Genomic DNA, 15,092 nt, shown 5'->3' with positions numbered 1-15,092 from the left:
TTTTAAACTACCTGAACCCTACTGAGACTTGTGGTGTTCTTTTCAAGTGTTACGTGTCATTAAAAGCAAAACTACTTTATAAGTGCTACTTCGTGTTCCAGACCAGTCTGTGCCTTTTACTGTGGAAGCTGTGTGCACAATGCACGAAGCCTGAATCTCAGTCCTACTCTCTGTTTAGCTGTTATCTAGTACCTTTGCTGTTCTTATACAGCTGCTTCCAAAAATGAAACACAGAAAAATGGATAGAGATGATTTATGGTTGGATAATGCCTCCCCTCCAAAAATACTAGGAATAAAGATTTTGAAAAAGGCTGGCTTAGCACTTTCAAGTTGTAAGTACGTGGAAAATCACAATCAGTTTGTTGTGTGAACAGGCCATCTAGTTTGGGACTCTTGGCACATAAAATAACCAGTCTTAAGATTCACATCTTATACTAGTAACTACTGGGAAGTTAAGGGATCAGAGGAGTTCTAGTCTTTTCCTGTTGTTTCAACTCAAGGATTATAGACTAAAACAAATCTGCGGTTTTTTTTTGCAATAATTGATGTGGTAACACATTAACAAAAACTGGGTAACAAGCCTACCTTCAGTACACAGTGGAGATGGGAGGTTGGGGAAGAACACCAGCACTCTCCTTGGCCTTTCAGAATATCTCCTTTTTTTTTTTCTAATTGAACCCGAAAACATATTTATTACCAAATAATGCTCAAGATTATGACCATATTAGCAGCTCTGTTAAGAGGTTTCACAGAATCACAGAATGGCTGAGGTTGGGAGGGACCTCTACAGGTCATCTGTCACCTACAGCAGTTTGCCTAGGACCATGTCCAGACAGCATCTGTACATCAGCAAGGATGGAGACACCACCACCTCTCCAGGCAATGTTTTACAGCCAGTGCTCCGTCACCCTCACTGTGAAGAAGTGTTTGCTGATGTTCAGAAGGAACCTTCCATGTTTAAGGTTTGTGCCCATTTCTTCTTGCCCTGTCATTAAGCACCACTGAAAAGAGCCTGGGTCCATCTTCTTTGTGCTTTCCATTCAAATATTTACACACAAACAGCAGAGATGTCCCAGAGCCCTCTCTTCTCCAGGCTAAACAGTCCCAGCTCTCTCAGCCTGTACTCATGTGAGAGATACTCCAGACCCTGAAACATCTTCATGGACCTCTGCTGGGTTTGCAAGAGGACCTCTGTTTGCTGTAATCAAGCAAGAACAGCCTGTTGCAGGTACCGTGGAATCACTATACCCTTTTTCTCAAGCCTCTTTTTTCAGAACCATTGTCATTGTTTTTCTCCGGGTACAGCTAGAGCTGACTGCACTAGAAATACATTAGAAGGCTATTTAGAAAGAATTTCTCCACTATGCTATGTGTTGTGCCAGTTGCTCTAAATACAGTTAAGAATACAAACTAGTACTGTAACCTTGTTTATGTCTTGAGTAGGAGGGTATTTGTTATCAATGCAACTTGATTCATGTGGTATAGTGGACTGGGCAGTCATTGACTTCAGTGAATGCATTATTGTAATCACTGGTTGCTAAGTGCCCTACTGCTGGATCTTGAAATTGTAGAGTTTCTTCTTGAGGACACAGGACAGAGGGAAGCACATCACAGCAGTATTCTGGTATGTTACAAAAGACTGCCAGTATCTCATAATATTTGTATTCATCCTGTCTCATGTAGGTTATCCAAAGAAACAAAAATAAAATGTCAGAAGTCAAGACTTGTATGACTCTAATCCTACAGGGACAATGATAAGAGTTTAAAGTCAAAGCTTTGCTCTGCATCTCAGTACTGAGGACAACATGACAACAACAACCAAACTTCTTGAAAATAAATTTAATTTTATCCATTAGAAATATTATCCCCAATAGGTCCACCTTTTTTACAAAGGCTTGGATTTTTAACAACAAAGTTCACATTTTTAGAAGTTAATAAACAGCTAAATAATTAATTTCAGTGTTAGATTCAGATTCTTGACAACTGAGTAAGAAAATAAGTCAAGGTCAGGTAATCAGGAAGGAATAAAATTTTTTTTATATACTGTCAGTTAATTTCTGGACCACTGATATGAGCATAAAACTTAACTTCAGAGCCAAACTAAATAGACCAAATACATGAAATCAGCATATGATCTTCAACAGCTCCACAGATCCCCAAAATATTTTAGTGACTTCTGCACTGTATTCTAAGTTAACTCAAGCCAACCACCATACAAAACAAAGAATAAATGCTGTTTACTTTAATTGGGCAAGCATGTCCAGTTTCCTGATACATGGAATAATTCAGCACTGTGACTTCTAGTATAATCCACAAAAAAACCTGTTCACTTTATGGTTCATGCTTTCAGATGTATGATTACCATCGTTTCACCGTGCTCACCAGAAGCAGGCTTGTACCTGGACATTTTTGGTTCATGTTTTTGATTAGGATGCCATTTTACGGATCATGTAGTTCAGAATGCCGCCGTTACGGAAGTAAGTGAGCTCCACGTCCGTGTCAAATCTCATGATGGCATGAAAGGTTTTCCCAGTATCCAGCTGTTGGGGTCAAAGAGAGTCATTTAAGCAGCAGAGCCTTCCACATGTAACATGACATCATAGTAGAATAAGGACTATTATGATAGTTTTGCCATCTTAAGAACTTGTGATAGAAAGCTGAAGTGAACAGACACTGGACGTTAGTATTTTTTTCCCACTAGACTACAGCCAGCTGCTTAAGAGGAAAGTGGTTTAAAACAAACCATAATAAGCACAGTATGGAGTCTCCTCCTTGCACTGTATTTGCTGCCTCATTCAGATTTATTGCTGATATAAGCCTAGAGGCATGGAAGGTGAACATCCTTCCAAGAGATTATACTAACTCTTGGTGTCATTCTTCTGGCTTGGGTGCAACACCTACGTGTATTCCACGAGCTTTCTTTCAGGCCTGGTGTTTTGGAATCGGGAAAAGCACAAAGACAAGTGCATGATGTGAATAAAACCACTGTCTTTAACTCAAGACTTCCATAGTCAGGTACTTCCAGATGAATGCACAATGTTCATCTGTAACTGATAAAGTGACCAGCTCTTTGGGATCTACACTTTCTCCACTTCAGGGCAGTCAATGAGGCACATGTGAACATTGTTAGAAACTAACCCAGGGAGACCACCTGCATTAGATTAACATGCAATAAATAGACAGTTTTGCTAACCACAGTAAAAAAGCAGACTTTGATGCTGTTAAGTAAGTCAGTTTTACAGATGTTCTAGTCAAGAATAAACCAAATTTTTATCATAGATGCTATGACTTTTTAAACAAGGGCATGGGTTTGGAGGCAAAGCTAGACAAAAGGCAATCTTTCAGATACAGACCCTGAAGTTTAATTAGATTTTATTGCAGTATACAATATTCTGTCAGTTCAGCTGCCAATTAATTATTTAAATTTTAAATTAATTTTAAAAGATATGTTTAATCTCTTTACTATTTACAGTTGATTTTCTATTGTGCTTCCAATATTTACCTGAGACAGAAAAGTTTATAGTGGACATTTGAAGGACTGGTCCAAAATACAAGAGTGCCGTGTGCTAAATAAAACAGTTTGGGCTTGCTGCTTTTATGTCCCATCATAGCAAACCCCAATGAGAATGACTGTTTCCATCCCCTTCACCACCTGAATTCTTCTCCCTTCTTCAAGTGAGAGAAGTTTACTGCCATATGAAAGTACATTGTTTGAAGAGACAGTTATTTTGAGTGAAATTCCAGTGATTCAGAAAATGCATCCTTTAGGTGTCTCATACCTTAATCTGGATGTTCATCTGTGGTTTTAGTTTTTCAGGAATGATAATCGTGTAACGCTCCCGTCCGGTGAGTCCTAAAGTCCCTGCATCTTCTCCAGGTAAATACTGCAGAGGAATCACTCCCATCCCTACAAGGTTGCTTCGATGAATTCTCTCATAGCTCTCAGCAAGCACAGCCTTGACACCCTGAGAAATACACAACAGGTACAGTTATCTTCTTGGCTGAGGACAGTCCTTCTGTGCTTACAGGAAGGTAACTGGTACACCTTGTGGTTTCCTCCATTTCATTTACCAGATACTGGAACAGTCAGCACGACAGCAGACTGTCCAAGATGAGTTAATTATATATTAACTTTCAAACGCCTTTTTAAAAACTCTGTCAAAAAATTACAAAGTTTTTTCAGGAATCCTGCATACTACTTTAATACATCACGTAAAGCACTAGTCATTTCTGTAACTGTTGCTAATCCACTTGCCTTTCTACACTGTAATTCAAGTTTAATTAATTTCTAAGTTTTCACATGTTAATACAGTTACGACAAAAAAAAAAAAAAAATCACCATTGGAAGAAAAAAAAACACAAAAGAAACATTATCTTAAACACCAACTCTCCTAAAACTTTAATAATACACACGCTATTGCCTTCATAGATTCCACACCAAGAAAGCTTGAATCAAGAGTTCACATGGTAAACAGTGTAGGACAAGACAGACAAAGAGCAAAACAGATAATTCACCGTATGTGGATTTCTATTAGGCTCCTGTAACAACACTGCTAAGCATCCCTGCAATCTGCATAGTGAAGGCAGGCAAAATTTCAATTTGACTGATAAGACTTTTCTCTGACACTTTCTATCTTCTTGCTAAGTGACCTGAAGGAGGCAGCTGGAAATGGACACAAAGTTTACTGAGTTATGGGAAGCAGAAACAAAGAAACTGGTCTTTTTAGTGTAGCCTTGTGGATTTCTAGCTCAGTAAAGGCTTCCAATCTTAACAGGATCTATTAATATTTAAACAGCTTTTGCAATTCTATTGCGACTCTTGGGAGGCATCTGAGATTTCAGAATAGCTCTTGCTGCCAAATGTGAGAATGAGCTACCCAGGATGTGGTCATAAGCTAGTCTTCCTGACAAATGAATGCACTTTTGAGTACTCTCCTCCTCCTAGTTTACCGTAGTCACTCACCAAGAGGAATGGTCCTTTAGCTGCCCAGTCTCTGGAACTTCCTGCACCATATTCCTTCCCAGCCAGCACAATCAGAGGATGGCCAGCCTGCTTGTATCTTTCTGCAGCATCAAACACATCCAGCTGGAATGAAAATGCCAAACACTTTATGCAGCTTTTGGGTGTGGAAGCACAGATCCAGGGAAACAAGGAAAAAAGGGGTCCCCACATAAACAGCTGAAGCCCACACTTTCCATCAAGAAGCACTTTAAGGATATTAACTATACAGTGCTTTGTGGCTTATGGCCTGATCTCGCTCCCTGCACAAACCACCACCTTCCCTCCTGCTTCTACAGTGCTTACAGTTTCCACTGATACACCTGGCAGCACCATGTTGTGTAGATAAGTGCGATCTGCTTCCCTAGGTCAATACAGGCTCCTGTCCCCTCATTAGTGTTACTTAAAGGCACTTAAGTAAAGGACCTAAGCTGTAAGAAGGAAAGCCAGTACTAATCCACTCTTCTGCCAGTGAGCCTCGGTTTAGAGCAGCATGTGTACTTACAGTTTCCCCAGAAGGGAAATGGATAGTCTGAGGTCCTTGTTTATCAATAAATTTGTTCACCAAGCGGATGTTTGCAAACGTTCCTCTGGCCATGACAGCATCGTTCCCTCTGCGGGAGCCATAAGAATTGAACTCCCGAGGAGTCAAGCTATTAAGGGAAAAAAAACCCAAACAAACAAGCTAAAATTGCTCTTTTTCAACTGAAGCACTCTGTGCTTTAAAAAAAGAAAGTAATGAACTGGTGTTTCTGAGGCAGGTATGTATATAGTTTCCATCACAGCAGTAGCATGCAGTTAGCTGATACTTCAAGAAAAGAAAAAAGAAAACTAAAACTAAACTACATTTCTTTTAAAGAAAAAAAGAAAACTAAAAAATGGAAGTCTTCCTATAGCTTGGCCACAGAAAGCAGCTTCCACAGTATTCTCATCTCTTGCCTTACAAAACAGCATCTGGTAATTATGCAAGGATATGGTTCACGTTAAGTGAAAAGATGCAATACAAATATCTTCTTTCTAGCTGGCAACTGGAAATCCTCTTTGTTATTTACATTAACATAGCATCTAGAGCAGAGGTAGAGACACCACTGCACTGAACATCTAAAAGGCAGAGGCAGTCCCTGCTGCAAGTTAGAACTACAGAAGAAAAAGTTCATTTGTAAACAGAGAGATGGGAATGAAGGGACACTCTAGCCTGACCAGCAAACAAAAAATGCCCTGGAATGTGACAGAAAATTGAACTCTTTGCATTGGGCTACATCCAAACAGCAGCTATGACATAAAATATCTGTTTTGTAATATGTGTAGGACTATTTAGATTTCGAAGTTGCTGATAGCAGAGGGCCAAAGAGTTCAAAGTAGTTAGTTTTCAGTAGATTACACTGTTTTAATTGATTTCCTTTTCTAATTCTAATTTCTAGAATTACTAGGCCTAGTGACTTTTTTTTTTTAATAATGTCAGTACTGTTCCTCAAAATACCACTGAAGTTCTAAGAAGTGCTAAACAAGACAATAAAAGTATTATACTGTCTGTGAAGGCTGACTACGCTAACTCAGCAAGTCCTAGTCTACCCTTATGTTGCATCTACAGTACTAAACTGACAGGCTGGCCACAGAAAAAGACCAACAACTTACAACAGCTCGGACTCTAACCACAAAAGCTTTGCTAGGTTTTCCAGCTGCATTGAAAAGAAAAGTTCTGGGTGTCCTGTAGCTCCTGATAGCCTAGATCTATGAAATAGTTGCACATGCTAGAAGAAGAGAGTATAAAGCAAGTTTTTGGCATTAGGGACCAGGATCAATTTTCTGCGATAAGGAGACAAATCCTGATACCTTTATTTATGAATAGACTTACTGCAAAAACTAGCCTGAAAGATACCTTGTCCTCTTTCCATACAAAGGACTTCAGCTCTCAAGAGTAACAGATGTGCACCCTTTACGCAAGTTCTTATGCTTGGTGAGAGCTGCTGAACAGCAGAGAAAGAAATACTTTTCCTTCTTCTTTTATATATCCTGTGGGCATCCATCAAAGTACACAAGCGTGTGTGAACAGATGGCAGATATGTGTGCCCACAACATAGTATAGTAGCTGTGGCTGCTTTCCTCTTCCCAAATTATAAGAAAAACAAGACATTGTGCTTACCCTCTGCTGGTCAAATAACGGGCTGCAGGACTATTTCTTGCTATATTTCCAGCTGGAGATATGTGGTCAGTTGTCACAGAATCCCCAAAACTCAACAAGACATAAGCATCTTCTATTGTTTTTGGGGTCTGAAGAGCCAAAGTCTAAACCATCATAAATACAAACAGAATCATTAAAATATGGCACAGGATTCCTTTACCTTCTTCAAAAGTCTCCCTTTTTATACAAGTCAGAAGAAAGAAAAAAAGCCACAACCCTGTTAAAAATGTTAATGCCCGTGAACAGAACATGATGCCCAGGGTGTCTGCCAGCAAGTTCATGCATGAAGAAAGGAGACAAGGAAAAAAAAATAAGCTTGATGCTTCCTGTGGTACATGCATGAACGCAGATGAAAATACAGGATTCCTAGTCATCTGCATGAATTGAAATCTGCATTTTGTTTTCAGTGGTACTAAAAGAGCAATCTGAAGACTGAACTATTTGGTGCAAGATGCAGGCAGGCAAAATCATAAGTTTCACTTCCTGTCCTTCATCCACACTTGGTTTGTGACTATTTAAAATTATTTGAGCTTAAAAGGACAAGGGAGTTTTCAAAAGCCCTGAAGTGACAAGGAATCCTTCCAATTTTCAGGTCTGCTCATGCTTCTGTATTAAAATGAATACAGTGGTGTAATTCTGACACTTGAGAACCACAGCCTCAGTGGGAAAGGGAAAGTGTGTACGTACCAGACCATCAAAGAAAGGTGGGGACTTGATGTAAGTTGACTTGGGATTCCAAGTGTATAGTTTATCTGAAGGAGCATCTAGGGCATTCCAAGATTTGTTTACTGTCTGAAAAACACAGAGAAACATCCCACTGATTTCTAAGTTTTCAGAAGAAACAGAACTACTTCTGAACCCAGGTAAAATTAGAGAACTGACTTCAGTAAAAGCCTTGCGTATTTCTTAATACTCTGTGAAATTCTTATGAGAATATACATTAGAGGTCGTTGGTTTGGTTTGGTTAGTTGGGTATTGGTTTTTTTTGTATGGTTGGGGTTTTCTGTGGTTTTTTTTTTTTTAATGATTCTATTAAAAGAGTTAGGAAAACCCTCACGTTATTACAAAAAAGGAGCTCCCCATCCAGTTTTCTGACAATAACCTGTAGTATTATGTACACAGTTAACACTATCATTCTGAAGTATACTTATCAACAACCTTAAGAAGCTTTCCTAACTTCCAAACTTCAAGAATATTTCGTTCCAACACCCAAGACAGGCTTGCAGGAAGACTTTATCAAGTACAATTTTTTTCTGTGATGTGAATGCTACTAAGTAATGCAATTGAATTTTATTTCAGCCAGACTATCTCCCTTCCTAATATCAGCCTGGGATGACTGCTTAGAACACATCATCTATATATTACATTAAAAAAATCATTAAGGAGCAATATTCATGATGACTGTTTCTAAGAACTAATCAACTGAAAATAATTCTCCTTTGAATACTTATCAGAACAGGAGCAACAGTAATAGAAGGAAAATATTAATTTCATTATCAAGACCGGCTTATTTAACATATTCAGAATAGCATCAGTACATCGATCAAACTACTGCCCAGGGGATTAATTCACCTCTATTTTTTGGTAGACCTCCTTGAACATCCCAGGAATAACAAACTGACGCTCAACAGCCTGAATCTCATTTCTTGTTGGCCAGATATCTTTCAGGAAAATCTTCTTCCCTGAAGCATTTATTCCTGTAGAAAATTGTACTGTTAAGTTTGTTGCAGAAATTTTCCATTGAGAAAGAAAAAGTTTATCATGGTGTCCTTTAGTTATGTGTTCCTTCTAACCTTGTCAACACTCACAAGACATACTTTACTTCACCTACAAGGGTCTGAGAGATAGAGGGCCTCATAAAACTCATGACACCTGTACATACATCTTCTTTTCTGACTTCCAATGGTGTTCCAGAATAATTAATGGAATAATTTAGGTTGGAAAGGATCTGTCCAGCTGAGCTACCTACACAAAGAAGGTCTACTGAGTCAGGTTGCTTATGAGAGAATGTCACCCATATATAACCAAAAGATGTCCCTGTGGAATCAGAATACTGGTGAGGCCCTTTCTCCATCATACAGACTCCTTGTTGCTGTCTCTTAACAACTGCATGCTTCATATTCCAGAGGCACTCAGTCATTTTAAGCATCTCCCTAGGACCAATGTTTCTGAGGAGCTTAATTCCAACCATTTTAGCTTATAAGCTGTGAAAAGAAGCATCCTGACACTGTCTTACCCAAAGGCTCTTTCTCAAAGTCGATCCGGATAGTGCCTGCAATTGCATAGGCTATTACCAGTGGTGGGGAGGCTAGGTAGTTAGCACGGGTGTTGGGATGGACACGTCCTTCAAAATTCCTATTGCCAGACAACACACCCACCGCTACGAGGTCTCCCTGGAAGAGAAAGTTTGAGACAAAGGTAGCCAAGGTGCTTGCAGACTCCACACATCCAGTGGGTCTGCAGAGCTGCACTGTGCTGCAACATCAATGTCTGGGCAGCCACAGAACTGCTTCCTTCCAAACAACCCCAAAGCACTTCCCACAGAAAAGGGAATATAGATTAACTTTGCACACAGCTGAGAAGAGTTAGCGCACAGTGTAACACAGCTCCAAACAGAACAGAACAGGTTTACTTAAACAAGCTGCACAGAGAAAACTGCATACCTGTGTAATGGCCTCAACAACAGACTCTGGTAGGGGTCCACTATTGCCAATACATGTCATGCAGCCATAACCCACCACATCAAACCTAGACAGAGCACAAAAACCATCAATGAACAAAAAGTTATCTTGGAGTGAGATCACAGAATCATAGGATGGTTTTTTGGTTGGAAGGGACCTTTAAAAGTCATCTACTCCAACCCCCCCTGCAGTGAGCAGGGACAAGAAGTTTAACCCCTTAGCAGCTGGATAGGGTTACTTTCAGAAGATACACCATTTAGCAAATGAATTGCTGCCAAAACCAACATTTTTGAGAACGATCAGTTTTTACCATTGCAGAGACTGTGCACACAGAACGAACATCTGGGAGATGTGTTATCTAGCAAGAAGAACAACACAGTGTCATTTACGCTATTTTTAAACCATTAGTCTTGAAAAATAAGACATTTGCCTGCTGAAGAACATAAGTCTTCAGGAAGCTACAGCAGGCAACAGGCCTTCTCCCTCACTGGCACAAAGTTGGCCAGCGCAACAGCCATGCATTAACTCATGCAGGATCATGCCACTGGGTACCCACCATACTTTTTAAGCTGTACAGAGACATAGTTATTCTATTGCATTGCTTGTTGTCAATGCTTTTAGTTAAGCAGCCATAAGACAACAGTAAGAAATACACTCTTACCCTAGTTGAGAAAGGTAACTCATAACTCCACTCTCCCTCAGGTAATAAGTGACAACCCCGCTTCCTGGGGACAGGCTAGTTTTAATGTATGGCTTCACTGTCAAACCAGCTTCAACAGCTTTCTTAGCAAGCAACCCTGAAAAATGTAAACGACAGTTGCAGTTTTTCCTGGAAGTGGGACAGTTTGGTGTATTGAAAGGTGAACAGAACTACTGCTAAACAACCGGCAAACAGAAAAGGCTCCATTTCCACCAGTGAAATGATACAGTGAGCCATCAGCACTAATCCAGAATAGCCAGCAAGAGCTCAAGTGCTCTGTTGTACTGCAGATCCAATCTGCAGTTTCTGCTCCACGAGGAAGTTCCTGGAAGTGGTATTCAGTAAGATGCACTCATACCAGGGCAGCACATAGACATTCAAAACTCAGAACAGTATCTATAAAACAAATGTCTCACAAAAGATGCAATGCAGAACTGTTAACTTCCCACTTGTGGTGGTCAAGTGACCCAGTGTTGAAATAACTGCCAGCATATGACATGCTGCCCTCAGAAGCAGATGTCTATGAGAACACCAATTCCAGCCCTTGTCACAAACAGGCTACTTCCTTGTTGCAGGAGTATTGCTTTATCACTTGTCCTGTTTTGGGGTAAATAGAGCTGGTTCTGCTCTGTGATTTTACTTTTTAGCTGAAGTTCCTCTAATTAACTGCTCTGTCTGAGTTAGCAGTGTTTTCATAAACTATCTGGCTGCAGCAGTGATAAGACTTCATGTTTAGAGTTACTGCCAGGGATTGGTGTGCAGACCAAGGCCACTGCTGAGCTTGGATCCCACACAGAGGGGGGCAGAGAGCACACCCCACCTGCAGGGAGGAGCGGGCAGGATAACTGACCCCAGGATTCACCAGTGGGGTGTTCCATCCCATAGCCAGATTAGATTGCAAAGGCTATTACAGCATACACTCACTATTCCTGCAGACACATAGCCCCTGCACAACATCTAGTGCACAGGATATGTACTTTGAAACAATTATTCTTATTTTGGATTTCTTTTAGCTTCGTTACTTACTGTGGGAACTTTCATTTCAAACACTACTCAGTCACATTATTGCATTTCTTGTGGGTATCTCAAAGGTTCTCAACACTATACTGTACTGGAAACTGTCAGAATTACTTTTTCCCTTCTTGTTGAGGTAAAAGTGTTAAGTGGTGCTGTACAGAAGGCAGCAAAGGTAAGGGTACTCGCTAAACCTGAGAGCATACGCTGAGATTCTTAGGTCTACGTTCTTCAGGCTGCTGTGCATTAAAAGTACCAACTTTACTCTTATCTGCAGAGCACTCTACACTTCAAATACATAGAGCTGTTAAGCCAAGCAGGCTGAAAGGTCAGCATCCCAACTGCCACAGAGAAGGTAAAAAATGCACACTATTAGCCTGGAAGCCAAACACTTGAGGAAACTATATCCTAAACACTTGGCACAACTGAGAAGTAAATCCACACAGAACTAAGGAAATAGGACAGAGAAAAAGTAGTCATCCTGAAAGAATCCCACTTCTTGATTCTTGGAAGAAATACAGCGCTACTTGTGTGATCATGATCAGGATGGACCTGAAGAAAGAAGTATGTTGATGCGGTTGTCCTGTCAAAGGCAAGTGATTTATGAGACTTTGTTTGATTCTGTTCCTCTCAAAAAGGCAAAAAATAGAGCAGGTCTCTCCTTTGCTTCCCTTTCCACCCTACATCTTGGTTTATGATGGACTTTGTCCCTGTTGATAGGAATTAAAAGAACTTTTGTGCCTGGGAAAGGAGTGAGCTGCTGGCAGAGTACCCCAAGAAAGATGCTAACCCAAGCACAGATAATAAATATCACACTGACAGACTAAAATCAAAGTGATTGTTGTCAGAGGCTGTCCACAAGTCAAGATTTTCCCAGAGTCACAGAGGTACAAAGGAGACAATTACATGACTTCAACCAGTAAGTAATCCTTTCTGGTGCAGGGGACTTTGCATTGCCCACAGCTCTTCCAACCTTTGCAGAAAATAAGCCTGCATCCTACAAGCAGTCTGACAGACTAGGAAGCCCTAATGCAGTGATGATCCTTCAGTGACAGATAACATCTATGCGTACGTTTGCAGAGGAGAGAGAGAAACATGTGAGCATGTAGTCAAGCACATGGGAAAGAGAGATGAACTGAGCTAGCATAGACTGAACCCTTCGAGCTGGCTCTCTTCATGAAGAATGTATACAAATGTGAGTGTTTTGCTGCCAGAACCACACATCTGGAATGAGAAATTTTGTGCCCAGACTAATCAGCCGAAAAAAGAACAGCCTCCTGACTGGAAATTTAACACTATCAACTCAGACTAAATGTTTTGTAGTATTTGAATGGTGATATGCAAGGAAATGGGGGAGACGGGAAGTCCACCTCTATCCACTTCTTGGATACAGTTAAAGTGTAAGTGAGAAGGCCCTGAAAGATGGCAATCCCAGAGAACACAACTCTCCTCCTCTGTTCACCACCTACCCACATGCTGTAACAATTCAATACACCTCTAGCTAATTGTGTGTTTTGTACTCTGCTTCCAGACCAGAGCACCAGCAGATTTAAACCTATAGACCACTCTTTGCTGTCCCTCTTCTTGTGGCTCTGATTTTTGATAGCCTCTTCTCAGCTCTATATAACAGCTTCTGTGCATATGATCAGAGTGTGTCAGAGGTGCTGGTTAATTCAGTTCTAGCCTGCCCTGTAGAGAGTATAGGAAAAATACAATTTTCTTCAACAAGTGTTTCTAGCTACCATTTCCAGAATTCCTTCTACTACCCTTAGGAGCTAAGCTCAGGTTTAGCATTCCAAATGGCAAAACCAAGCACTGTGTATGTAGAATTACACCAGTGCTGTATTTGTCTTTAGGAGACACAGCCACAGAGGAACCACGGCACATTATGCAAACAAACTTACCTGCTCCCAGCATAACTGAGGGGTTACTGGTGTTTGTACAGCTCGTAATGGCAGCAATGACTACTGAACCATGAGCAAGCTCGAAGTCACGGCCCTCAAAATTAAATTTGACTATGCTGTTGTGTCGGTCTGGGGCAATCTGGAATCCCTTGAATCCTTGCTGTAAGAGAAGAAAGTAAGAATTAAAAGGATGTGGTTAATATAAAAATTTTGACCAGAAATTAGTATGGGCTGGGAGTTCCATTTCATGAAGAAGTATCTGTCAGTCATATCCATGCTTGTATTTTAGGTCTGGTGGTGCAGGCTTGCATCTCTGGTCGGTCAAAGAGGCAAAAATTATTTTTATGGGGTCCATCCTATTCTCTGCTCACTGGTAAAAGAGGCAGCCTCTGCAGCAAGATCTGTGTTTTCTTCCTGCATGAATATACCCTTCTTCAGATTGCTGAGGTGCTTCTTGCTCCCATATGCTCCAGATTCCTGACCACATATTGTCTTGCTACACAATCTAGTGCTGAGATTTTAGCCACAACACATAAAATTTTTAGGCCATTAAGATGAAACAGGTAAAACTTATACTAACTAACTAACTTAAAGCTAACTTGAGAAGCAAAAGCCTGTGATTTGAAGAAAACCAAAGAGCAAGAAGGCATTGCTCACACCATGAAAAATCATAGTCAGAGATGTGAAAGGAGAAGGTAACTTAATGTAGTCTGGAACACAGCAAAACAAGAATTATTAGGAACTGCTGTAGTTTAGGTTTCTTGCTTTATACCACCAGAGTTCTGTACTGCCTTTAACAAAGCCGTTTACTGTATCAGATAAGGATGAAAACTGATATTGGAAACTTAAGTGTCTGGGCATATTTACTCAAATTAAAATCTTGTTCTTCTTTCAATGACCATTTTTGACTGGATGATGTAGAGATAAGTCGTTTTTTTTTTTTCCTGTCTTTACCAACATCCAAGAGTCACCGAGACACACACAGTTCTGACCGTATCAACAGATTCAGTACAGAATGCAAAACTACACTGTGGAGCTCAGGGCAAAACCTGCCTGGAAAGCTGAAACACTTGGTACTTAGCACAGAGCTCAGTGCAGTAGCTTCTTGATCCACTTTACTAAAAACATCCATCGTAGCTAGTTCAGAAACCCCTAGGATATGTTGAAACCATATTAAGCCTAAGACTGACCTAAAATCATAAAGAACTACTACTTCAACAGGACATGAACAGCTTCATGTGAGAAAAGCATCATCTGTAAGTTAAACAACCCACTGCTGATGTAATCTTCTAAACTGCATTCAAATATCCTCATTTACTTTCAAGAGACAAACAAAAAACACACAAGTTAACTCCAGTACGTAGTTCCTGAACACCAGACAACTTCTAGAAACATGTCAGATTCAATGCCCAAATGTTCCTAGTCCCTACCTTGGCTCCCAGACAAGTCTCAAAGTCCTTCTTCATATCTGACACAGCAACTTTGTCCTGAGGTCTTTTTGGTCCGCTGCAGCAAGGCACAACAGTATGGAGATCCAACTCAACAACCTGTTCAGTAAAAGGAACACAGAGCAACTCAGCAGTGCTTGACAAGTTGAAGCCAGTGAAGATAC

General features: G+C 40.4%; 1 protein-coding gene across 1 annotated transcript in view; it reads right to left on the bottom strand.

Annotated features, from left to right (window-relative positions):
- Window positions 1-2,360: 2,360 nt before the first annotated feature.
- Window positions 2,361-15,092, bottom strand: part of ACO1 (aconitase 1, soluble) — a 24,914-nt gene continuing 12,182 nt past the window's right edge. Inside the window, exons 9-20 of the mRNA XM_008940875.1 lie at window positions 14,911-15,027; window positions 13,481-13,640; window positions 10,524-10,659; window positions 9,845-9,929; window positions 9,418-9,574; window positions 8,754-8,878; window positions 7,869-7,973; window positions 7,143-7,285; window positions 5,505-5,652; window positions 4,964-5,086; window positions 3,780-3,965; window positions 2,361-2,540 (exon numbers count right to left, since the gene is read on the bottom strand). Of these exons, the coding sequence (XP_008939123.1) occupies window positions 2,427-2,540; window positions 3,780-3,965; window positions 4,964-5,086; window positions 5,505-5,652; window positions 7,143-7,285; window positions 7,869-7,973; window positions 8,754-8,878; window positions 9,418-9,574; window positions 9,845-9,929; window positions 10,524-10,659; window positions 13,481-13,640; window positions 14,911-15,027 (1,599 nt within the window). The 3' untranslated portion in view covers window positions 2,361-2,426. The remainder of the gene's footprint in view (window positions 2,541-3,779; window positions 3,966-4,963; window positions 5,087-5,504; window positions 5,653-7,142; window positions 7,286-7,868; window positions 7,974-8,753; window positions 8,879-9,417; window positions 9,575-9,844; window positions 9,930-10,523; window positions 10,660-13,480; window positions 13,641-14,910; window positions 15,028-15,092) is intronic.

Source organism: Merops nubicus, unplaced genomic scaffold (assembly GCF_000691845.1).
Source record: "Merops nubicus isolate BGI_N331 unplaced genomic scaffold, ASM69184v1 scaffold11105, whole genome shotgun sequence".
NCBI lineage: Eukaryota > Metazoa > Chordata > Aves > Coraciiformes > Meropidae > Merops > Merops nubicus.
The sequence above is the reverse complement of the archived record's forward strand: the minus strand, read 5'-3'. Positions and strand labels throughout refer to the sequence as shown.